We start from the raw sequence: 24,125 nt of genomic DNA, 5'->3' as shown, positions 1-24,125 counted from the left end.
CGATAAGCTTAGAGTGCAAACAACACAAACATCCGAGCTTAATCCGCGCGCCCGGACCTTTCTTTTTCACATCTTCTCTTCTCGTCGTCCAGTGTCAACCATGAACCCAATGAATGGTCCGTCGGGAGCCCCCGCTTTGTGGCAGGAGGCCCGGAATACCGATGGGCGGGTCTACTATTACAATGTGCAGACGAAGGCAACGCAGTGGGCCAAACCGGCCGAGTTGATGACACCCGTCGAGGTCTGTTGCACCAACTGTCCCCCATTACCCGATGTCGCTAACCATATTTTCTCCTCCTTCAGCGCGCTCTTGCAAACCAACCATGGAAGGAATACACGACAGATGGAGGGCGCAAGTACTGGTATCATACGGAAAGCAAACAAAGTACGTGGGAGATGCCGGAGGCTTACAAGAATGCGCTTGCACAAGCACCACCTGCACCGGCCCCTCCAGTTGCGTAAGTTTACATCCCATTCCGCTCGTTTTCATATCTTCTAATAAACTTGCAGTGCTCCCTCCTTCGTAGCGGGTGGTTCCAGCTCCTTCTCACAACCCTCTCAGCGCGATCGCGACCGTGATCGTGACCGTGACCGTGACCGTGACCGTGATCGTGACCGTGACCGTGACCGTGACCGCGACCGCGACCGCGAAGACTTCGACCGGGGATATGGCGAACGTGATCGCCGCGGATATGGATCCTACGAGACGAATGGAATGGTCGCTGCGCCTGCATTGACAACTCAGTCCGAACCCGAGTACGGCTCACTCGAAGAGGCGGAAAGCGCATTCATGAAGATGCTCAAGAGACACAATGTGCAGCCTGATTGGACCTGGGAACAGACCATGCGAGCGACAATCAATGATTCGCAGTATCGTTCCCTCCGGGATCCGCGCGACCGCAAGGCAGCTTTTGAGAAATATGCGATCGAGGTTCGCATGCAGGAAAAGGATCGGGCGAAAGAAAGATTCGCTAAGCTCCGCGCAGATTTCAATACTATGCTGAAACGGCATCCTGAAATCAAGCATTACAGTCGTTGGAAAACCATCCGTCCCATTATCGAGGGAGAGACCACATTCCGGGCTACCAACGATGAGAATGAAAGACGCCAGCTATTTGAAGAGTACGTGATTGAACTCAAAAAAGCTCACGTTGAAGAAGATGCTGCGACACGGAAGGCTGCCTTGAATGAACTGGTTAGCATTCTTAACTCGCTCAATCTTGAGCCTTATACGCGGTGGTCGGAAGCCCAGGCAGTTATTGAGTCCAATGACAAGGTTCAGGGCGACGATAAGTTCAAGACCCTGAGCAAATCCGATATTCTGACCGCATTTGAAAATCACATCAAGTCTTTGGAGCGCGCTTTCAACGATGCTCGCCAAGAGCAGAAAGCTGTTAGAGCAAGAAAGGAACGTCGCAACCGGGAGCAGTTCATGGAACTGTTGAAGGAATTGCGGTCTCAAGGCAAGATCAAAGCGGGTACAAAGTGGATGAATATCCGCCCGGAGATTCAAAATGATCCTAGATATCAGGCGATTCTGGGACAGGCTGGATCGACTCCTCTTGATCTGTTCTGGGATGTCGTCGAAGAAGAAGAGCGCACCCTGCGCGGGCCTCGCAACGATGTACTAGATGTTCTCGATGTGAGTGTGATTACCGATATTTCCTTTCTCTCTTGGACTGTACTAAGAAATTCTCCCAGGACCAACGCTTTGAGGTTACCTCCAAGACTACTTTCGAAGAGTTCAATTCCATCGTGGCCTCTGACCGACGAACCTCCAAGATTGACGCTGACATCCTTAACCTCATCTTCCAGCGCATCCAAGACAAGGCAATTCGCCGAGATGAAGAGGAAAAGCATGCGGCTGATCGTCATCAACGCCGCGCTGTTGACGCTTTGCGCTCTCGCATTAAACGCCTCGAGCCCCCTGTCCGCGTTAGTGACACATGGGAGGATATCAAGGCTCGTCTCGAAAAATACGAAGAGTACAAGGCCGTTGAATCGGACGAGATTCGTGAGTCTGCCTTTGAGAAGGTCATTCGCCGTCTTAAAGAGAAAGAGGAAGACGACAAAGATCGTGAGCTGCGCGATCGCGATCGAAGTCGTCGAGACTATGACCGTGGGGATCGTGAATACCGCAGCAGCCGTGGAGAACGACGAGGTGGGAGCCGTGTGAGCCGTTCGCCTGAGCCAGATGCCTATGAAGCAGACAGGCGCAAGGCACAGGCAGACCGTGAACGGTCTTACCGCAAGGTCAGCGGCCTCTCCCCATCTCGTGATCGCCGCGAAGATCGTGATCGCGACCGTGATCGTTATCGTGAGCGAGAGCGCGATCGGGATCGGGACTATGAACGCCGCCCCGCCAGAGACTTTGATCGACGCGAGGATGAGCGTGAGCGTCTATACCGTACCCGCGGTGACCCACGCGGTGGCCGTGATGAGCTCGACTATGGTGGTGACAGCCGCAGCACGGGCAGCACAGATCGTCGACGCAGACGCGACAGTGACACTGAAAGTGTGGCCAGTCGCTCTGCCAAGCGGCACCGCCGTGATAGCCGAGAACGGGACCGTAGCAAGGGTCCGCGACGCGGTGGACGGGAGCCTTCTGCTATCCCTGAGGAAGAGGCGAAGAAGGATGAGAAAGCTATTCACTCGGGTAGCGAGGAGGGTGAGATTGAAGAGGATTAGATGCATAAAGGGTATGACTCAGGTGCCAGGCCTCTTTGAAGCTACCATGTGAACGAGATTTCTCTCCACCATTTCCTTAACTAACCGCCCTTTTCTATTTTCTGTATACTGGACGAGCACAATAATATTTCATCGAGGTCTACGAAGTGCCAAATTTGAGTTCATTGTATGTTCAGCATCGAGAATACAACTTGGCGGCAAAACTACGAAGGAGCTAGGCCATAACCCCATTACTTCTCAAGTAGTTCTACCAATCATGAGAAAACTGGAAAATCAATAATGGGATATGCGAGGAAGCAGATTGGGTCGCACGTAACAGTATACGTCTATATGTATATATCATGGGTATCGGCTTCCCCAACTTTTATATACGTAGAACAGATGAGAGGAGCTTCAAGCCACGCATTGTTCATCCGTCCCTGTTCAAAATCGTATCCTTTGACCCAATACCTTGAAGATTTATCGGGCTCTATTTTCCAAGGATGATCTCATGTATCACCTCTGAACTAATAAGATGTCGAGTCAGTCGCCGATTGAACCTCGGGCAATCGGCTCGGCTGGCCAAAGGGGCGAATGAGGTGTCCGTTTACGAGCTGGGACAAATTTATAGACTTGACTTTGCTCTCAATCATTTACTGGGACCAATATGAGATATAGATTTATAGGAGCAGCATAGTGTACCGTTGGCACTATCTACAGGCTGCTGCTATGTTGCTATAGTTAGAGGATGCTCAGCTAAGTGAGCAGAGGCGCTTGGACCTTCTCCCGAGACGGCTAGAATCGGGGAATCGGGGAATAGCAACAAGAAGTTGAATCGGCGATTGCACGAAGCGACAGTCCGAATGCCTTCCCGAGTCGCCCGAGAGGGAGTATGCATTGCGTCTCGCGTCCCATCTATATAGGTACGAGGATGGGTTCGATCCCCCCGCAGATTGAAGACTTCCTCCGCTTTTCGAGCCTTTTCTCTCTCCAATGATGCGAGAGTCGCTCAAGCATCAGGTCTCCTTGTTATGACGCGCCTGTGAATGGCTTCATTTACACCACGGAAATTGCCTTCAAGTCAATAATTTGGGGACTTACCATGCAGTCGGCTCATTACCTCAGGGGTCGAGTGCGTCTAACGGGATCTATATTTCAAATTCGGCAAAGTTGTCTTGAGCTCGCCATTCCCTCCCGGAATATACCGTGCATATCAAATTCCCTGCCATGCAAGAAATTCTCGCAAGACTTGTATCCATGCCTGGCAATCAGAGCTTGCCGAGCCCCGGGTTTTACTCCCAGGAAGGCATATAGCACTAAATCTAGCAACAGTCCAGCAAGCCCGCCCAACAACTCCAGAACTAGCTGGTCTATCGCAGGACTAACCATAACATTGGTTGCTTCTGTCGCAGTGGTAGCTTTTCATAATTCTAATTCCGAGTTGTTGGCGGACGCCCCTTTCGGTGCTGATTTCATTGTCAGGAAAGAGCGCAAGAATATCTGGCGCTTGGACGAAATCCGTCAACATGGCGCAGAGGCTGAACGACCGTGGATCATTAAAGGGACTGGAGTTTATGACATTACAGACTGGATACCTACTCATCCTGGAGGAAAGATCATTCTTCGCGCAGCAGGTTCCTCTATTGAGCCCTATTGGGATATATTCTCCATCCACAAAAGGGAAGATGTTTACCAAATTTTGGAGCAGTACCGCATCGGGGATGTGGATCCACAGGACTTGATTGATGGACAAGTGCCGCATGACTCGATTGATGACCCCTTTAGAGACGATCCAAAGCGCGATCCGGGTCTGGTAGTTTTAACTCCGCGACCGTGCAACGCGGAGACGCCTCCAGCCGCTCTCTCGTCGTTCATCACGAAGACACCATTCTTTTATATTCGGCACCACTTCTGGGTCCCTCATATCGATGAGACATCATGGCAGATGACCATTGATATCGGGGATGGCTCCGACGCAAAAACATACACACTCAATGACCTGAGAACCAAATTTCCGCAATACTCTATCACGGCCGTGGTCCAGTGCTCCGGCAATCGACGGACCCACATGTCTGAAGGCTCGCATCGGGAGGCAAGTGGCCTAAAATGGGATGTCGGAGCTATCAGTAACGCTGAATGGCGTGGTCCACTTCTCCGTGATGTCCTCAGGGATGCGGGCCTTGACTTGAATAGACTCCCAGAAGAGTTGCGCCATGCCCAGTTTTTGAGCGAGGATTCGTATGGCACATCGATACCTCTAGATAAAGCCATTGACCCTCGTGGAGACGTGATTCTTGCCTGTGAGATGAATAACGAGGCACTACCTCCTGATCACGGATACCCTGTTCGAGTTATCGTGCCAGGATTTACGGGTGCAAGGAACGTCAAATGGGTCAATCGAATCACTCTCTCGGACGAAGAAAGTCCGTCGCAATGGCAACAGCGAGACTATAAATGTTTTGGTCCGAATGAACTGCGTGAGAAAGTTGACTGGGATAGAGCTCCCGCAATACAAGAGACCCCCGTCCAATCGGCAATCACTGCAATTCAAAATGACCCCGAGTCAATTGTTGTTGAAGGTTATGCCTTCTCTGGAGGTGGTCGGCGTATCATCCGTGTCGATGTCAGTGTCGACAATGGTCAAACCTGGGAGCAAGCTCAAATTGAACCTCACAAGCAACATGGCCATAAGACATGGAGCTGGTCTTTATGGAAATATCGATGTCCACGGCCGCCAGCGGGAAGCTTTGTGGTTGTTAAGGCCGTTGACGAAGCATACAACGTTCAGCCTGATACACATGGCCCAACCTGGAATTTTCGGGGTAATCTGGTTAATGCGTGGCATCGGGTGCGTGTTGAGGATCTAATTCGCGGGGATAATTTAAAGGGCACTGAAAGGGCATAAAAAGTTCGTGCTCGCTGTCCAGAGCTGATAGTTACCCTTGTTATGTTGGGTTTTCTCTCATTTGGATCAAGTTCATACCCAATGCGAAGCATATTTGTTTTCTTGCCATATATCAAGATCTTCTTTGCTTGCTTATTGTGCTAGATAGCACTGTAGACTTCAACATCAAAGCATGTTTAATATCCGTGGCGCAGAATGTGAGTACTACAGTCTTAAGGTTGCCCAGCTTGAATAAACCACCATCATGGATAAATTTTCACTTGAGTTGATCTAAATAAGAATGCGGGGATGGGATTCTTGATGAGAGCCCGTGCCTCGGGATGTGGGCGAGATGCCCACATCCCGAGGCACGGTCTCCAACATTCACATCGCGGTCTACGGAGTCTCAATCGCTTATCCAACCTCGCTTGATGATATTACACCCTTTGATTATAATAAAGTCTGCTCCTAGCCAAATACGAGTGACAGCGAACAATCTGAAGTTGTTCCGTACGCCAGCATGAGTGATATAGGCCAGAAACCAGTCCGCGGTGGAAATGGTCTCTACCAATGTGGCCATTGCAAGAGAAATTATACGCGCGCTGACCACCTCATTCGACATATTCGATCTCGTAAGTGGAGTGCTCCTTGTTCAGTAGTCGAAGTTTGGTTGCTTGCGTAGCCTGGGTCTCTATTTCGTCCGGATGTTTTCCGAGATACTTCTGCTAATATGTCTCAGATACTTCTGAAAGGCCGTTTGTTTGTGAAAGATGCCATCGGAGGTTTGCGCGAATGTAGGTATATCATATCATAGTTCCAGTTCAGGACCTCACATTTTCGGAAGGGATCTTCTGCGGCGACATTCTCGGAGCCATAAACATTGTCATCGTCGCTCCCATTTAGATGCAGAACAAGATGCACACCTACAGCCAAGGGTTTTACGAGCATGCAAGAGCTGCGCTGCATCAAAACTCAAATGTGATAATGAGAAGCCTTGTAGTCGATGTGTTAAACGAGGCCTGAAATGTGAATCGGAGCAAGATGGAGAATCTTCACTACCACTAAAATTCAAAGGCAAGGTACATACCTATGACCGATCCGCTCAAGCTTCACTAACTTAGGACAGAAAACAAAGGGTCTCCAAATTCAATAGAAACACAAGAGTCTGAAAATGGCAAACAATCTGATATCACTTCTGCAGCATCCAAACCCACTACAGACGATGCAAATGAAAACTGTAATTTCTGTGAGGATTCACTTCAGGAGAGTCGGCTTTCAGACTTTGACTGGCTCCCTTCAATGGTATTTATAAGTGCTTTACTTCCATTTGAGCCTTGACTAAATCCCTTATGTTACTTAGCAGAGTCAACCCCAGGAAAGCTTAGGACCAGATTCAAGTTTCGATTTCAACTTGACCAAAGCCGATCTTGAATTTTTGGATTCACTAAATAGCAGTACAAGCTTTAATCGGCCAAAGACTGCTTCAGAACATCATTCTTCACCAAAAGAACTAGAATCATCCGTTATATCCGAAACAGAAGCGTTACACAATTCTCCTCTTGCCCACTGGACGCCACGCGCCGAGGATAATGCCTATATGGACCAGCGATATTTGTCGATTCCAGAACATTTAGATAGGCCGTCTTCCACTCCTATTACATTTGAACGTCTCTCTGCGTCATGTCGAGACTCGGCATTTGCGGTTGTAGCGACACTTTGTCGACAGCGGAATTTTGATCGGATTCTGGACTGTTTTCCAAGTGCTAAGTTGTTGGATAGACTAATACAGAAATTTCTCAACCAGCAAAGAAAAGAGCTTGATGCGTGGATACACGAGCCTACGATAGATTTGAAACAACAGCGCCCTGAGCTCATTATCGCTCTGGCTGCTGCAGGGGCTGTTTTATCGTCCAATGATGCACTCAAACGTCTCGGTTATGCCTTGCTTGAAATTGCGAGAATCCACCTAACCCAAAATGTAAGACTATATTATCCGCAACATGTGTTTGAGATCAATAATAACATTCACAGATTGAAAACGACAATAGTCTGACACGAAATTTGCGCTCGCAGCAGGCATATGCATTGGTATTGCAGGTTGGATTGTGGAGTGGAGATAAACGGCGAATGGAAATCGCTGAAAGTTTAGAGCAACCTCTTGTGACAGTATGTACAAAAAGACGCATTGTGGTTGACTTTTTTTAACCAAATATGAAAGATGTTACGCCGGACATTCCGCTTCAGGGACCAAGAGTACGCCGATATTGTGCCCCCAAATACAGCGGACGAAAAAGAGCTTGAAATTTTCTGGCATCAATGGGTAGAATTGGAATCATATAAAAGGTGAGTAAATTTCGAGCAAGCAACAGCCATCTTACTGAGACACTTTTCTAGACTTGTCTATCATATGTTCCTTCACGATATACAAGCGGCCATTCTTCTTTCTACTAACCCACTGATATCTCATGCGGAGTTAACATTACCTTTCCCCTGCGATCGGAGGCTTTGGGAAGCAAGAACGGCCAAAGAATGGAAGGAAATTTACACTGAAGGAAGCTACCAATCTTGCAGAAAGATACCATCTCTTGCAGACGTCTTGAGAGATCTATCAGCACTGGGACAATTCCCTGATATCGGAGACTATCAATTAGCCGCCTTAATTTCTGTCCATGGAATTTATACCATTGTCGCTGATTGTAACCATACTCGTAATGGACAATGCGGCTCTTGGGGTAATCTTCTTTTCCAGTCCTGGCAGAGGGAGTTGCAAAAGGTTCTCGAAACATTTGGCGTTGCAGTTGTCGAGTCCCTGGTTTCAAGCAGTCCGCTTGTGTCTTTGGTTCACCAAACCATTTCACTGTCTCTGTACGTGCCACTTGACATTTTGGAGGCATTCGCTGGTAAGGATGGTCAAGAGAAGGCGATTGAGGCCCGACGTACTATCGCAGATAATGTTGGCACTTCAAATTTCCGCCAGGCATGTTGGCATGCTGGCCAAATACTGCGTGTTGCAAAATCTATGCCGGCTGGATCTTTGACAAACTTTTGCACCACATGCCTTTATTTCGCAGCCCTTTCCCTCTGGACATATGGAACCATCTTTCTTGATCGTGCTCTGGATTTGGCTGTCACTTTCCAGCAGAACCTTCTCATCCTGGATGGCGAAACTCAGGGAACATCTTTACACTGGTTCATTGTCTCAGGCAAAGGACACCCCGCCATACTATCCGAATATGGACCGGTCACGTTAGAAAGAAGATGTGATGTCATCCGTGTTTTCAAGCAAGTGCTGCAGCTTAATCATGATGGCAAACCGATCTCGCAGCAAATCCAGACCCTATATTGCGCACTTTTGGCCCTGGAAAGTTTCAGTAAGGTGACGGATACCTACTAAGTGGAGTATTAATTATCTGAATTGCCGTATTAAGAGCAGAAAATTAACTTTATATTCCATGATTTAAGGCTCCATAAAGCCGTTTATTCGATTTAGAGGAAGCACAATGCCAGGGAAAATGAACTATATTTTGGTGGCACTGTTTACAATCTATTTTGCGTCGAGGAAAAGTCATTTTGTTGTGTTACCAGGGAGATCTTGAAAATTCAAGAGGAGCAAATGTTTACGTTAGCCCATTTTGAGAGTGTTGCACCCTGAGACGCAGACGGTGGCTAGGATACACTATATATACTATGTACACACGTATATTTAAGAAAACGATAGCTTTTTACCGCTTTTCAATATGATGAAACAGTTCTTATGCGCATAGGCTGGGGGCTTGCACAAGCATCTCAGAAATTACCATGTTTTTATTCTACAGAAACACGAAAATGAAGGAGTTCAAGAAGGAAATAGTAAATGTGCAAGAAAAATGGCTTCGAACCATCGATAAATGTTCGACCATATGCAAGAAACCCTAGCTATTCAACAATGACCGTCACGTCACCCAATGACTACTTCGGCCAGTCCTAAGAAGAAATCCACCTCTATGCCGATCGTCAAGTCATGGAAAAGCTTTTAGAAACCGGATCCTGAACCCATAATAAAAGAAAAGAACTCCAGTACTGTAATCATGCCAATCAAAAACCTCCCAACTGAATTTTCTTCAAAAAAAAGGAGTTCAGTGAAAGATCTGACAACAGGTGTTTGCGTCCACCTATAGGGAATCGTGAACGTAGGCTGTCGAGTAAAACCGGGGCAAGCTTTGATACATGGGTTGTAAGGTAGATGATGAGGTGCCAAGGGATACTTGGTAATCTCAAGACGTCGAAGAAGTCATGTAGGCTGGAAAAAAGACAAGTGAATGATGTTACTGCATCATAGCCAGAGCCTTCCTCGATATCCAGTCAACCATCATCGTCGTCATCACCATCATCATCTTCCAGAAAACCATGTATAGCTGAAGCCCTGGTTGAGGAGAGAGGCGGTCTCCCCCGAGCAACCAATGTTCTGCAAACACCCGGAAACGTCATTAAAAACCCGAATCCTCGGTCGCCACGACGCCGCTTGCGCCGCCGCTGAGAATCGCGGCCATCGCGGTTGCGATAGCGGCGATGATGCTCATGAACAATGCCCTCTTCAAGCCTCCTCTTCCAAGAAGTACTAGTCATACGGTTAGCGAGTTTAACTGGAGTTGATTCAGGAAATTTGAAATACTTACGTAGTTGCCGGCCAACTTCTGCTCCTGGTCCATCTGACTCTGGTACTTGTTGATACGGGGGCGGTAGCTGTTGGGGTCACGACGGAAAGTGACATCCAAACTGCGCAGGAACTTGTTGCATCCAGTAACCAGAGACTCCGGGGTGTTGGCACGAGCATCCACGGACGGCTGACCGTCAAAGACAATGACACGGTCCGCAAGATAGGTAGCCATGATGAAATCGTGCTCGACAATGAAAGCAGTCTTCTTGCTGTGCATGATGAAACGCTTGATGACACGAGCAGCCACGATACGTTGCTCAGAGTCCAGGTAAGCACTAGGCTCATCAATCAGGTAAATATCGGCGGGAATACCCAGTGCCAGGACAATGGCAACACGCTGCAATTCACCACCAGACAGATTCTGAACTTCCTGATCAATGAAGTCGTCAAGCTTGAGCGGCTTGTAGACATCAGTCTGGAACTGCGGGGAGAGGAAAGCAGCCTTGATACGCTTGAAGAAAAGCTGACGCACGGTACCCTGGAACTTGGGAGTAATCTTCTGAGGCTTCATGCTGATGTTCATCTTGGGAACGGAAGCGCCATGATCGGGCTTCTCGGCACCGGCCAGCATCTTACAGAATGTGGTCTTTCCAGTTCCATTTTCACCCATCATGACGATAATCTCGGAGTCAGTAAATCTTCCAGGCTCAATCTTGAGATGGAAATTGCCAAGAGTCTTTTCCATCTTCGGGTATGCGAAAGCACGGGCCTTGTCGGCAATAAAATCATCACCAGCCTCCGTCAGGCGGAAGGTGAGGGATTCTTCACGGAAACGCAAGTTCTCAGTGGGAATGTGACCGTCCAAGAAAATGTTGATACCCTCGCGAACAGAGGCAGGCAGAGTAACAACACCATAAACAGCGGGACGACCATAGAGCACACAAATAAAGTCAGAAAGATAGTCGAGAACCGAAAGATCGTGCTCGACGACAATGACGTAGTCGTCAGGACGAAGCAGGCCACGAATGGTACGAGCGGCAGCCAGACGCTGCTTGACATCGAGATAAGATGACGGCTCGTCGAACATGTATCTGCAATTGAATAAGTGAGCTGCGAGGCAATTGGGAAGATTGAAATGCACTTACACATCGGCCTTCTGCACACAAACCAGACCAATGGCGAAACGCTGCAGCTCACCACCAGAGAGGTGGTCAATATCACGGGTGGCAACTTGCTTCAGCTCAAGAACATTCATGATCTCCTCCATGTTATCCAGCTGGTCACGGGCCTTGATGAGCTCCTCAACCTGCTTGACAGGACCCTTGACAGCGCGAGGAATCTGATCGACATACTGAGGCTTCACGACAGCCTTCAAATTGTCCTCCAGAACCTTGGTAAAGTAGTCTATTTTGTGTCAGCCGTTTTCCCATCCGTTTCTTGTGAAAGTCGTGGCACATACTCTGCAGCTCCGAACCACGGAAATACTTGAGAATCTCCTCCCAGTCGGGGGGTTGTCGTAGCGGCCCAGGTTAGGCTTCAACTTGCCACTCAGGATCTTCAGTGCGGTACTTTTACCGATACCGTTTGTTCCAACGAGACCAAGCACCTGGCCGGGGCGGGGCATGGGAAGACGGTGGAGCTTGAAGCTGTTGGCGGAGTAGCGGTGGGTGACCTGGGACTCCAAGTTGGTGGGCAAGTTGATGATGTTGATGGCGCCAAAAGGACACTTCTTGGGGCAGATACCACAACCGATACACAGGCTTTCGGAGATAAAGGCGATTTTCGAGTCGGAGGCAACTTCAATGCAGAGCTTACCCGTGCGGACGACGGGGCAAGACTTCTTGCACTCCTGGCGACATTTCTGTAAAACATCGAATCAGTCTCGGCAAATCAATATCGATGTCCTGCAAGACCCCATACCTTCGGTTTGCACTGTATATCGAAAAGTAAAATGTGAGCCGGTCATGATCGAGGTGAAACGGGGCGCGAAGAACGCGGTTAGCGGGGTATTGAAAGGACAAACCTTGTCACTGTTGACAATGGCAATACTGGACAGAAAAGAACCGTTAGGAAAATGCAAGGCTGTGCGAGGAACAGTCGTAAAACATACCGGGTAAGCTTGTCAGACATGGTGGCGGGTTTGGTCTTCAAGAACCACGATCAGGTATCCCAGCGGCTAACAAGATTTTTGATGGTGGGGCTTGTCGCTTGCAAGAACGGCGAGTCGGCTGAGAGGTACACCGGCGCAGCGAGAGAAATCGGGTGCAGGAAAGCACCAAGGGTCTGCGCAGACTCGAGAACACGGGGTGAGAGTTGGACAATCGCAACGTCGAAGGGGGGCAGAATTGAACGGCTTTCTTTCTTTCCCTATTGTGGGCTGCGCTGCCTGAGGCGTCTCCCGCCCAGTGACCGCCCGGCGCGGGCGGATGCATTATTTCATGGGCCGCTGATTGGTGGATGGAAGCGGTGGCGGAAGAAGAGTTGATGCGGGCGGCAAACGGCGAAGGAGTTCTTCCGCTGGTGGTCCGGACCATCACCACGTGATTGCCAGTTGTTCGAGAAGCGAGCTACGCTAGTCCACAATTGGTAGTGGCTCTCTGCCTGAAGGGCGAGGCCGTCAAGCCGATCGGTCTGCAAACCAAACCAAACCGAATCAAACCTCCCCCAACTCTTCTCCCTCAATCGTCTCTTCTTGCCTCGCCCCGACTGCGTCATCACCTTCTCTGCCCACCATTCATTTCTCACATTGATACCCTAGTCTCCCCTTTTGCGGGGTCACCACGCTATGGAGTGTAAGTGATTTTCTTTCTCTCCTTGCCCAAGCGACAACCGTGTCGCTCAAGCGCTTTGCCCGCGTTCTCCGCGTGCTTCGACCCACCGCCAGAACTTTGGATTCTCTCTTTTCTTGTTCTGGTCGAGGAAGATGTGGTCTTGCAGGATATGGTCTCTGAGGGGATGGGCTTCTTGAGCGAACTGCCTGAGGTCAATCTCCCCGTGGCTGCATCTGCACGCCTGCCCGCGTTCATCCCACCCGTCATCAGAAAACATCGATCTTCATCAGACCTGTTATTCTACCCTATTTCATGGACATTAAGCTTAATTACTCTGCGGTTTGAATCGCGTACCATTGCTCTACCCCCTTAGCCGTATTTGCTGTGCCGGACACGACGAATTGAGCTCCAATGCTGACTGCCCCTCCGGTCATAGCATCTAGCATGGTGATCCCATCAGGTCAAGAACCTCCTTCTACCTCAACAATGCAGAATGGCTACTCGCATTCACTAGCCACCGCTGATCCTCGAGCGGAGGTCGACCTGGTCACCAAAAGCGAGCGCAGCCCATCCGAACCCTTCGAGTCCCATCCCGTCTCCGAGTCCTCCCCCGAGCCCGATGCCGCAGACGACTCTTATGATGCCGAATCTCAGGTTTCTGATGGAGAAGAAGATGAGGAGGATGACGATGCCGTTGCCGAGAACAGCGGTGATGGGCTAGACCAGTCAAGCCGTGAAAACTCTTCATCACCGCAACCAGACCGAGGCATGAAACGAAGATCATCGCCGCTGGATGAAACTGAGTTTATGCGCCAGAATCCTGATCTTTATGGCCTACGTCGTAGTGGTCGCGCACGTACAACCCGTCATCTCGTCGACTCGTCTGAATCCGAATCCGATGCAGTTGCGCCTCGCTCCAAGCGCCGGCGCAAGGAACAGTCCCAACAACCCTCTAAGACCTCACGGTCTGGGACTATCTCGTCTTTTTCGGAAAGTGATAGCGATGAATATGGTGGCAAGTCAAGCAAGGCGCGGCGAAGGCGTCTGAAGCAAGCTGCAAGCGCCGAACCTTCATTCACTGAAGTTCGTTTCTCGACCCGAAACACTGCCAAGGTTTCCAACTACAACGAAGATGAAGATGACGACATTTTCGCTGAGGACCCAGATGAGGCCACGGAGAACTATTGGGCCGGTAGCTATGTGGAAGATACTCGGCCTGCGGTTGATGTCGTTCTCAATCATCGGCGTAAGGACGGAGTTGACCCTAATGACGCCGGAGTCGACCGGTCACATTTTGAGTTCTATATTAAATGGCAGGATAAATCGCATTATCACGCCACCTGGGAGCCAAACGAGGCCCTTGTCAACTATCGGAGTACCCGCCGTGTAGACAACTATGTTCGAAAAGTACTCAATGAGGAGCTTCGCCTGCTGCATGACCCAGACGCTGCCCCTGAAGATCTGGAAAAATGGAACCTCGATCGTGAGCGGGACGTTGAGGCGATCGAGGACTACAAACAGGTTGAACGAGTGATTGGCGTCCGAGAAGGGGAAGATCTATCGACCGAATATCTGGTCAAGTGGAAACGGCTGTTCTATGATTCATGCACGTGGGAATCGGAAGACTTGATCAGCGAGATCGCACAACATGAAATCGATCGTTTCATCGATCGATCTGCCCGTGTACCAGTCTCAGATCGGATGGAGACAAATCCGGATACGCGCAGGCCATTTGAGCGTATTCAAACGTCACCAGATTTTCTGCAGAATGGCGAGCTCAAAGATTTCCAAATTAAGGGTCTCAACTTCCTTGCGTTCAACTGGGTCAAAGATCGCAATGTCGTCCTCGCAGACGAAATGGGTCTCGGCAAGACTGTACAGACCGTCTCGTTCATCAACTGGCTGCGTCATGTTCGTCGCCAACAGGGCCCTTTCATCGTCATTGTTCCCTTATCCACTATGCCAGCCTGGGCCGATACTTTTGACTACTGGACCCCGGACTTAAACTACGTTGTTTACAATGGCAGCGAAAAAGCGCGCTCTGTACTCCGTGACTATGAGTTGATGGTAGATGGCAATCCCAAAAGACCTAAATTTCATGTCCTTTTGACGACCTACGAGTATGCCATGAATGATTCCCCTTTCCTTGGCCAGTTCAAGTGGCAATTCATGGGAGTTGACGAGGCTCATCGTCTCAAGAACCGTGATTCGCAGCTTTACGTCAAGCTGAGCGAATGGAAGTGCCAGGCTCGCCTCCTTATCACTGGCACGCCTATCCAAAACAATCTTGCGGAATTATCATCCCTCATGGACTTCCTCAATCCTGGTCTCATTCATGTTGATGCTGATATGGATCTCAACTCCGAGCTTGCTTCTGAGAAGCTCGCTCAGTTGACTGATGCCATTCAACCGTACATGCTGCGTCGAACCAAGTCCAAGGTTGAGTCTGATCTTCCTCCAAAGACGGAAAAGATTATCCGTGTGGAACTTTCAGATGTCCAGTTGGAATACTACAAGAATATTTTAACAAAGAACTACGCTGCTCTCAACGATGGTGCAAGGGGAATGAAACAGTCCTTGTTGAACATCATGATGGAATTGAAGAAAGCAAGTAATCATCCGTTCATGTTTCCTAACGCAGAGGCCAGGATCTTGGAAGGTAGCACACGGCGAGAAGATATTCTTCGAGCCATGATCACGAGTAGTGGCAAAATGATGCTGCTGGATCAGCTTCTTCGGAAGATGAAAGAGGATGGCCACCGAGTATTGATCTTCTGTCAAATGGTTGGTATGCTAAATATCCTGAGCGAGTATATGGAATATCGCGGCTACAAGTATCAACGGTTGGATGGAACTATCCCTTCGGCATCTCGTCGCCTTGCCATTGAGCACTACAATGCCCCAGACAGCACCGACTTCGCCTTTCTTCTGTCCACTCGTGCTGGTGGTCTTGGAATCAACTTGATGACTGCTGACACAGTAGTCCTTTTCGATTCAGACTGGAATCCTCAAGCTGATTTGCAGGCCATGGCTCGAGCCCACCGTATTGGGCAGACTCGGCCTGTCAGTGTCTACCGCCTGGTCTCTAAGGACACCATTGAGGAAGAAGTTATTGAAAGAGCCCGCAACAAACTCATGCTGGAGTTCATCACTATTCAACGGGGCGTCACAGATAAGGAGGCTTCTGAGATGCAGAACAAAATGGCCCGCTCCATCGGCGAACCCAATTCTACAGAAGATATTTCGCGGATTCTGAAGCGTCGTGGCCAGAGGATGTTTGAACAAACCGACAACCAGAAGAAGCTCGAGCAACTGGACATTGACTCTGTTCTCGCGAATGCTGAATTGCATCACACTGAACAAGAAGAACAGATTCAGGCTGATGGTGGCGAAGAATTCTTGAAAGCCTTCAACTACGTTGATATTAAGGTCGATGATCTTAGTTGGGATGACATCATTCCCGCAGAACAGCTCGAGGAAATCAAAGCGGAAGAGAAGCGCAAGGCCGATGAGAAATATCTGGCCGACGTCATCGAACAGAACAGGCCTCGGAAACGCCAAGCTCCTACTGACGACACTCGAGACACCAGAGAGGAGCGCAAAGCAAAACGCCATGCTAGAGCACAAGTCATTATTGATGATGGCGAGGAAGACAACAGCTCATTGGATCCCAAACGTCCCCTTGGGGAGAAAGAATACCGTGCTCTTTCTCGGGCTTTCTTGCGCTACGGCGATTGGGCGGACTGCGAGGAGCTTATTCTTGAGGACTCTCGGTTACAAAACCGCGATCGAGACACCGTGTACGCAGCTCTTCGCGAGATGACTGATAAGGCGTCTGCTTTGGTACACGAAAACACAACTCAAATGGAGGCTCTCAAGAATTCGGGCAAAAATGTTACAAAAAAGGAGCAAAAAGCTGTTTTGTTTGATCACCATGGGGTCAAGCGGCTTAATGCATGGACAATGATAGACCGGCCACCCGACATGCGTCTTGTACGAAAGGTCACTACGTCGCTCCCGGACTTCAAGAACTTCCGTCTTCCAGAAGCTACCAAACTAGCTGATTATAGCTGCTCATGGGGTGCTCGGGAAGATGGCATGCTTCTGGTTGGTATTGCTCGGCATGGCTTTGGCGCTTGGACTCAGATTCGTGATGACACTGATTTGGGTCTTGGTGACAAGTTTTTCCTTGAGGAGCACCGAGTAGAGCGCAAGACCCAACGAATGCAAGGGGATGAGAAATCCACAAAGTCTCCCGGTGCGGTTCACCTCGTCCGTCGAGCAGAATATCTACTCTCAGTTCTGAGGAACAAGCACAGCAATGGTAGCAACGTCAGCGCGAGACGTGCTGTGGATAACCATCACCGTAACAACAAGCGTAACTCACGTGTTGGTAGCACCAGCGTCTCTGCATCTCCTGCACCCTCCGGTCGCAAGTCTCAGCGTGAGGTTGATCGCTCACGGCAGCGCTCCCATACACATGGCAGCCGTGACGGTGGTGATCGCCATCACACCCCTAGTCATGATCGCCCTCGGTCTGGTCATGATGCTGAGCGTCCTCGTCACCGTCTCTCGGATGCTACCAATGAAGAGCTTCGCCGAAGGAAAGGTCACGAAAATGGCGGCTCGAATAAGGAAGACATGGCCTTTATGTTCTTCAGACCCATCGTCCCGAACCTCAAGCAAGTTTCCATGATCACAGCTAAAAACTATCCCAATAAGCATGAGCGCGCCCTCAAGCTCCGCAACACGATTGTGAAGATTGGCGAATTTATTCGCAACACTTTGGAAGGCGAACAGTCGATGCCTTCCCTTGAAAGACGCCTTTGGTAAGCTTTCGCAATCCTCGTTCGGCATTTGGCATTGGTTACTTACTAATTGACCTAATTAGGGATTATGTTTCTGCTAACTACTGGCCCAACAAGGAGGCAAGTGGTTCTAAGCTTCAACAGATGTTCGAAAAAGTCATGGAAGCAAGCAAGACGGAGAAGAAGTCTTCAAATGGGTCATGATCCCTCGAGAAGCGATTCTCTTCCTTGTTCGACAAGCTTATCAACGGCTCCTCCCGACTCGGAATTTTTACATGTGTTTATGACATACATATTGAGCATTCCTGGCCGAGGTCATCTGTCCTCCCGGCCCTTGATGATAGATATTTTCGACGTGCAAAACCATTCATTTCAACTTTTCCTCCTTCACCCGCGCCTTATGTTCCTCTCAAAATGATGTCAGCATCTACCATCAAGATATAATGTCAATTGATGTTTTTCGTTTCATTGCAAATACCTACGGATGCAACGAGTTACATGGCATTGCGAAAGGCGTCGAATGTTTTGCGCAACAAAAATCACCACCACCACCACCACAGAAAAAGGAAACTCCGATTTGACTTGAATCTCAATTGAATGTCAAGACGATATTTTGCATGGCGTGTTTGGTGCCTTTCTTTTCCTGTCTTCCCGGAGTTTCAACAATTTTCTTTCCCTCTCTCAAATCAGATCACATTGGATCCACACCACGACCGTCATCTCATGAAGGTCGTTGAAACGGGATGAGCTGGATGTGCCCTCATCTAATTCTTGTTTTTCTGTTCTTGATTTTGATTCTTTTCTTCTTTTTGGCATCTTTGGACGTGTTGGTCCTCGGGGTTCTTTTTGGCAGGGCAATGTTGCCGTTTGGCTGCGGCCTGCTTATTTTTATCTTCTTCTTCTCTTGTCTGTTATTTCTCAGCACATGTATCCTATGGAGTGGCTACCACGGCGTCGATTGATTTTTCTATATCTTCACCAAGATCATTGAGCTGATTGAGAGCACTATTCGTGATGCCCTTCGCTTTTTTTTTTTGTCAGAACGAATGAAATCGATCTCGGCGGAGACTTGGCGACCTGGTCTCTGCTTGGATCATGAACTCTTCTCATTCCCTCGCTATATGTAGTGGACGTAAACAAAATAAGAAGTAGTAAGTAATCGCTGTTATTGACATTGTCATTGTATCTGGACCAGGGAGACGATAAACCTGATGAACAAAAACCTGATTTGAAGGAAAAAGACGATTCCCGAAAAGAAATACGACAGAAAGAAAGCTATTCGTACAGGTATTCATTCAAACCCCTTTGCACACGCCATTTTGGAATAGAAAAAAGGAATATAGATCCGAGTCACTGCAACACCATCCACGCCATGAACAGTCAAGAAAATGAAATTATAGAAAGACCCATCGGGTCGAGGGATATCAAGAAGAGCATAAATAGTAAAGCTCAAGTACGCGATTTAGGCTGCCTCGGTCTCCCCTGCATCATTAGACTTCGCCAGCAGCTCATCTTGTTGCTTTTTGAACTGTACTTGGTGGCGCTGGAGCTTTTCCAGGTTTGTTGCTAGGTTTCGCGGTTGTGCCACGGGCCCACCGATCTCCGAGGCGCCAACAATAGCGCTGAAAAGTCGCAACTCGCCATCGATAAGATCGTCGAAAATGGCTTCTTTCTCAAGCCAAGAGTGCTCACGCTTTGGGCGTATCTCGTCCCACTCTGCCTTGAGCTGTGCGGCATCCTTTTCGGCCCAGAAAATCTGACGTCGTAGGAGACGATACAGGTCCCGCGGGTTCATAGCAAGCTCATGCTCGTCGAAACCGAGTTCGGGTCCAAATTCGGGCATGGCGAGGTCTTCGGCATCATCGGTACCAGTGGTAGATAAAACGAGGTCGTTGGTCTGCTCGGGCTCGCTGCCAGGCTCTTTGGCAGGGTGGGAGAGCTTGAGGCGAATGCGCTGTAGTTTCGAGGCGGGGGTTCCGGTGACACTAGCGATTCCTCCAGTCTTGGATTCCAATGAGCGCAAGGTGTCGGTCTCGTGCACAGAGCGCATGTGTTTGGTGAGGGCATCCGAGCGGGTGAAGTTGCGGTCACACTCTTTGTGTTTGTTAGCAAGAGAATATTGCATAGAATGTTAAGGGTAAGGCTGCGAGCAGGCCTGGCGTGCTATTGGCGCGACATACCTGGTAGAGTGCAATAGAAAGGCTTCTCTCGAGTATGGCTCCTCATGTGCGCACGCAATGCATATGCACTGGCATGCGTTTGGCCTTTGCGGGAACAATCGGTCCACTCGCACGAGTACCGCTTCTGTCGGCTTCCGATGTGATCATTGTGGATATGTTGCACCAGTCCATCCATATTCCCCAGATCTCCAACAGAGCATCCATCCCAGCGGCAAACGGTGACCTGATCGCCTGTTTGACCACTGTAATCATCATCCTGATTGTTCCCAAGCAAGCCTATGAGGCTAGGCGAGTTCGGCACATCGCCAGAGGTATCGGAGGAGATGGATGCTGTGGGTGAGGGCGGAGGAGGAATCTCATCCTGGAGGGAGGAAAGGGGAGTATGACGATCCCAGGAGGCTACTCCGGTACGGCGCCGCTTTGATGGAGGCAGGTTTGAGGCCGAGGGCGACTGAGCGCGGCTCTCTTGCTTGACGGACTCGCGATCCGACTCGTCCGCGGTGCCGATCGACGAAAGAGGGGACCCCGGGGACTCTCGAGAAGCCATTATAGCAAGTGTGTGAATTCACTGAATTGAAAAGCGAGTGTTGTGAAGGCCACCGAGGGTGAAGTGTGCCCACGACGAGTTGCTGGCGCGCAGGGCGAGCCGTCCGCGACGCGGATCACGTGCTGATGCTCCGAGCTTGACTCGGCTTTCGCTTTCTCGTTTCACTTTCACTTTTTCTTTTTCTGCACTTCAGCACCCCTCAGCACCGTACGAATGTCACCACAGGGCAATTGTACTCAAGATGTGTCTAATATATTTAGAATATTAATCCAACCAGTGCTTCTAGTATACTATAATGGTATGTCTCTTCCTATTAATTTCCGGTGTCCGTTTCCTTTCGATGATGAACCACAAGAAGAATTCTGCAATGCAGACAATCTCCGTGTGTCGCTCTCGGGCCACGCATAGTGAGATTGCATGTTGACTCTTCTACACTTGATCTGACTTGTACAATTGATTCCAAATGTTAATGCCATGGTGTATTATTCATTACTGTTACGAAATCTCGAGTCATCGGCTAACAGAATTCTCAAGATTTTATTAGATTTGATTCTTAATACCGTGGCCCAGCAACAGTATGCTTCTTCAAGATTGCATCCACTTCCGCTAGCTCGTCTTCTGTGAGCAATTTCACTCCGACCATATTCTGGACTACCTTGTCCGTGGTGGTGCCGCCGGGGATGGGGATGATAGTGGGCATGCCGGGCTTGCCGCTGAGACTGAGGATCCAGGCCAAGGCAATTTGAGACGGAGCCATTCCCTTCCGTGAAGCGAGGCTGTTAACTTCGTTGATAAGCTTCAAGTTCTGCTGGAAGTTCTCCTCCTGAAACCGGGACATCCTCCGGCGGAAGTCGCCCTCGGGAATGTCTTGGAGCGAGGTAACTGCACCGGCCAGGACGCCGCGCCCCAGCGGCGAGTAGGCCACAACAGGGATATTCAGCTCGGCACATGTCTTCGCGATATCATTCTCCAGGATATCTGTCGACCAGAGTGACATCTCAACTTCAACGGCGGCAATTGGGTGCACCTTGTGTCTAGAATCGTAGTTAGCTATCAGATATATCCGTGCTCCATATAGAATTTCATATCAACTTACGCTTTCCGAATCGTCTCGGCATCCACTTCACTTAATCCAATGCCTCCGATCTTGCCCTCCTTGACATACTGTGCGAGGACCTCCACGGTGTGCTCTACCGGGAACTTCGGATCCTGTCGCGCACACTCGAAGATATCAATCTTCTTCTTGCCATCCAGCAAACGCAGACATTCATCCACGCTTCGGCGGATATTCTCCTCAGACCCATCTGGTACTAGCTGGCCAGGCTTCAAGCCGCCTTTGACGCTGAGAACCACTTTCTCTGCGTTCTCAGGGAACTTGGTGAAATACTTGTTCAACAGGTGCATGGAGTTGTAATCCGGAGTGCCGTAGAGCTCGCCACCGTTCCAGAAGTTGGCGCCCAGCTCGAGGGTCTTGTTCAGACTCCCAAAGCAGACTTCCTGGGCCGGTGGGTTGGCCTGCCAGGTCATCCCTGTCTCCGTAGTTAGCATTTACTCTTCCTGGACGGGACTTGAGATGAAAACCCTACTCATAGTACCATAGCCGGTGGGCCCGACTTCTTTTCCGACGAGAGAAGGCATTGTGCGTGACGAGGCGGGTGCTGCTAGGTTGTTTGTTTTGCGATCAAATGTTCAAGAAAATTGAGGTACTGAGGAAGACGTCGTCAAAGAGAATGTTGGCAGAATGTGAAGAGCTATGAGGCATCCGCTCGTCGGAACCCGCCTTCTTATATTCGTTCTGCTTTCGTCCCGCCTCTGCCCCACGGCTTCTTAACTCCGGCTCAAATCTCCATCGATCGTGCCCTTTTCAGCGCTATTTCGGAAACGTGTTCATGGTCATGGATCTACGAGGAGATTCGGCGAATCGATCGTCGGTCTCCGGGACGCCAAACAGTGCCGGGTCTAACACGGGGTGAAGAAATGCGGTCAGTTCGGACTTAAGGTGGCGTTGACCGAGAATTGAATGTGCGACGCGATCCGCAAGGTTGCAATGATTTCAGTCAATTCCCTGGTACCAGGGAAGACTGGCGCAAAGAATTCAGAAAACTGCATCATGTTGTTCTATAATATCCCACATGACCGTCTGGGTCTGTTCGAATTGTGCTTGGCCGTACAACTGGTATTCGGCTGCAGTTTCAACTTCGCTGGCTCTATTGAACCTTCATGGACTAGAATACTTGGACTAGCATACTATCGAGAAGTTGAAATAACCCGGGTGGTATTTGGGAACTATCAGCCATAAGCCTAGTGATGGACCCCAAAAGGTGGTTTAAAAGGAATGAAACATTCTTCTGAAGATCCATGTTGATTGCTTGAACCGATCAACTCCTGTGATCTTTTCCTCTCGGCTGAACTTGTCTATCTTTGGATTTTCCTTTCTGAGTCCCATATTCGATTTGATGATGAAATTTTGGAGTTTCTTTAGGCTAAATACCCTATTTTATGCGACAGTCACGCAATTAGCTGGTATATCCATCGTCCAGGTCGATTACCTACCCATGTTCGAGGCTTGACATTTGAGGTTCGCCAGCGGGAGCAGAACGTCCAAGATTAAGTGAGCTTTATTAGATGGTTCGAAGGTTATCTTGATCAATATGACGTCGTTATTGTCGAGGATTGTTGAGATAGTATTGGTGCGATCTAATGAAGGAACAATGTTGTCGAAAATTGTAAGAGGGCGAGAGTCCAGTTCACCTAGTGACTAAGAAGATGATCGATCAATCCAATATATAAAGTGGTACTTAAACGCCCAGGCTGATCTGGTGGGTGCACTAGTGCATCAGTCTCAAGTAATAGGGCTTGGTATTAAAATGCTATTTGTCCACGATTAACTTCAGCCCGATTAATGCAGTGATAGTCGTCGCTCATTTGTACCATCATAGGACCACCCCCATCTATTCCTGTAGTCATCAATGTTGCTAAATATTGATTACTATTTTAGTGGTTTTGGATGTAGTCGCTCCCTTGCGTTATCTGCTAGCTTAACAACTCACTACCACGCTCCAAAAGAGTTAGAAGAAAAGAAAACTCTCTTCATCCAAGTGAAGAGCTTGATTGTCTCGGAGTCTTCGGCTGAAGACTACCTGCTGACTTAACTGGAGAGATAGAAGTTGCATTCCGTGGTATCACTCGCGAGGCTGGGTGGCAACTGTAAGCATCCGTCCCCAGCAAAAACTTTATTAATTCCTTGTCTAGCTGACCCAAGTCTCAGTGAGCATTCTCAGTGAGCATTAATCCGAAGTTAAGGAAATATGGTCTCCGTAGATATTACCGACTTAAACCTCTGGTGAGAAACTTTAGCTCTCGATCTACAGAAACTCCCTCTTGATGTCGTATATGGGCAGAGTGGAGAAGGGCATACATCCGGAGACTTGCGCGACGTAGTATGCTCATCGGACCTTCCAATAATACATGATGATACAGCTAGATAATGAGCAATCAATTGATGATACATCTCGGAATTTCTGCATCTGATATCTTCCGTAGCTTGCCTAAATTTCTCTTACACATACTATTTGGCTATTTCTGACTCCAGTTGGATGAGAGGGCCTGAGGATCAATGTAAAGTTACTCAG

The 24,125-nt window shown here is 49.1% G+C and overlaps 7 protein-coding genes across 7 annotated transcripts; 4 read left to right on the top strand and 3 right to left on the bottom strand.

Annotated features, from left to right (window-relative positions):
* Positions 1-100: 100 nt before the first annotated feature.
* N7462_000544 (snoRNA-splicing protein PRP40) lies at positions 101-2,688 on the top strand (the record flags this gene model as incomplete). Its single annotated transcript, XM_057072270.1, has 4 exons — positions 101-241; positions 304-458; positions 511-1,642; positions 1,702-2,688. The coding sequence occupies 4 exons, from the start codon at positions 101-103 to the stop codon at positions 2,686-2,688; spliced, it is 2,415 nt and encodes an 804-aa protein (XP_056938800.1).
* Positions 2,689-3,924: 1,236 nt separating this feature from the next.
* Positions 3,925-5,572, top strand: N7462_000543 (uncharacterized protein; the record flags this gene model as incomplete). The annotated part of the gene is made up of 2 exons (XM_057072269.1): positions 3,925-3,956; positions 4,000-5,572. The coding sequence occupies 2 exons, from the start codon at positions 3,925-3,927 to the stop codon at positions 5,570-5,572; spliced, it is 1,605 nt and encodes a 534-aa protein (XP_056938799.1).
* A 499-nt stretch (positions 5,573-6,071) lies between these two features.
* On the top strand, positions 6,072-8,945 carry N7462_000542 (uncharacterized protein; the record flags this gene model as incomplete). The annotated part of the gene is made up of 6 exons (XM_057072268.1): positions 6,072-6,183; positions 6,678-6,853; positions 6,912-7,529; positions 7,583-7,717; positions 7,770-7,894; positions 7,946-8,945. The coding sequence occupies 6 exons, from the start codon at positions 6,072-6,074 to the stop codon at positions 8,943-8,945; spliced, it is 2,166 nt and encodes a 721-aa protein (XP_056938798.1).
* Positions 8,946-10,017: 1,072 nt separating this feature from the next.
* Positions 10,018-12,317, bottom strand: N7462_000541 (Translation initiation factor RLI1; the record flags this gene model as incomplete). Its single annotated transcript, XM_057072267.1, has 6 exons — positions 10,018-10,148; positions 10,203-11,278; positions 11,333-11,591; positions 11,673-12,048; positions 12,211-12,235; positions 12,298-12,317. 6 exons carry the CDS (start codon positions 12,315-12,317, stop codon positions 10,018-10,020), a joined length of 1,887 nt encoding a protein of 628 aa, XP_056938797.1.
* A 1,127-nt stretch (positions 12,318-13,444) lies between these two features.
* N7462_000540 (chromatin-remodeling ATPase CHD1) lies at positions 13,445-17,970 on the top strand (the record flags this gene model as incomplete). The annotated part of the gene is made up of 2 exons (XM_057072266.1): positions 13,445-17,787; positions 17,850-17,970. The coding sequence occupies 2 exons, from the start codon at positions 13,445-13,447 to the stop codon at positions 17,968-17,970; spliced, it is 4,464 nt and encodes a 1,487-aa protein (XP_056938796.1).
* A 1,258-nt stretch (positions 17,971-19,228) lies between these two features.
* N7462_000539 (C2H2-type zinc finger protein) lies at positions 19,229-20,493 on the bottom strand (the record flags this gene model as incomplete). The annotated part of the gene is made up of 2 exons (XM_057072265.1): positions 19,229-19,860; positions 19,947-20,493. The coding sequence occupies 2 exons, from the start codon at positions 20,491-20,493 to the stop codon at positions 19,229-19,231; spliced, it is 1,179 nt and encodes a 392-aa protein (XP_056938795.1).
* Positions 20,494-21,046: 553 nt separating this feature from the next.
* N7462_000538 (aldo/keto reductase family protein) lies at positions 21,047-22,131 on the bottom strand (the record flags this gene model as incomplete). The annotated part of the gene is made up of 3 exons (XM_057072264.1): positions 21,047-21,527; positions 21,590-22,022; positions 22,080-22,131. The coding sequence occupies 3 exons, from the start codon at positions 22,129-22,131 to the stop codon at positions 21,047-21,049; spliced, it is 966 nt and encodes a 321-aa protein (XP_056938794.1).
* Between the last annotated feature and the right edge of the window lie 1,994 nt (positions 22,132-24,125).

The sequence above is a fragment of the Penicillium macrosclerotiorum genome (assembly GCF_028827735.1).
Source record: "Penicillium macrosclerotiorum strain IBT 26536 chromosome Unknown utg000001l_segment0_segment0, whole genome shotgun sequence".
In the NCBI taxonomy this organism is placed as follows: domain Eukaryota; kingdom Fungi; phylum Ascomycota; class Eurotiomycetes; order Eurotiales; family Aspergillaceae; genus Penicillium; species Penicillium macrosclerotiorum.
Note: the sequence above shows the minus strand (reverse complement) of the source record. Positions and strands in the feature narration are given on the sequence as shown.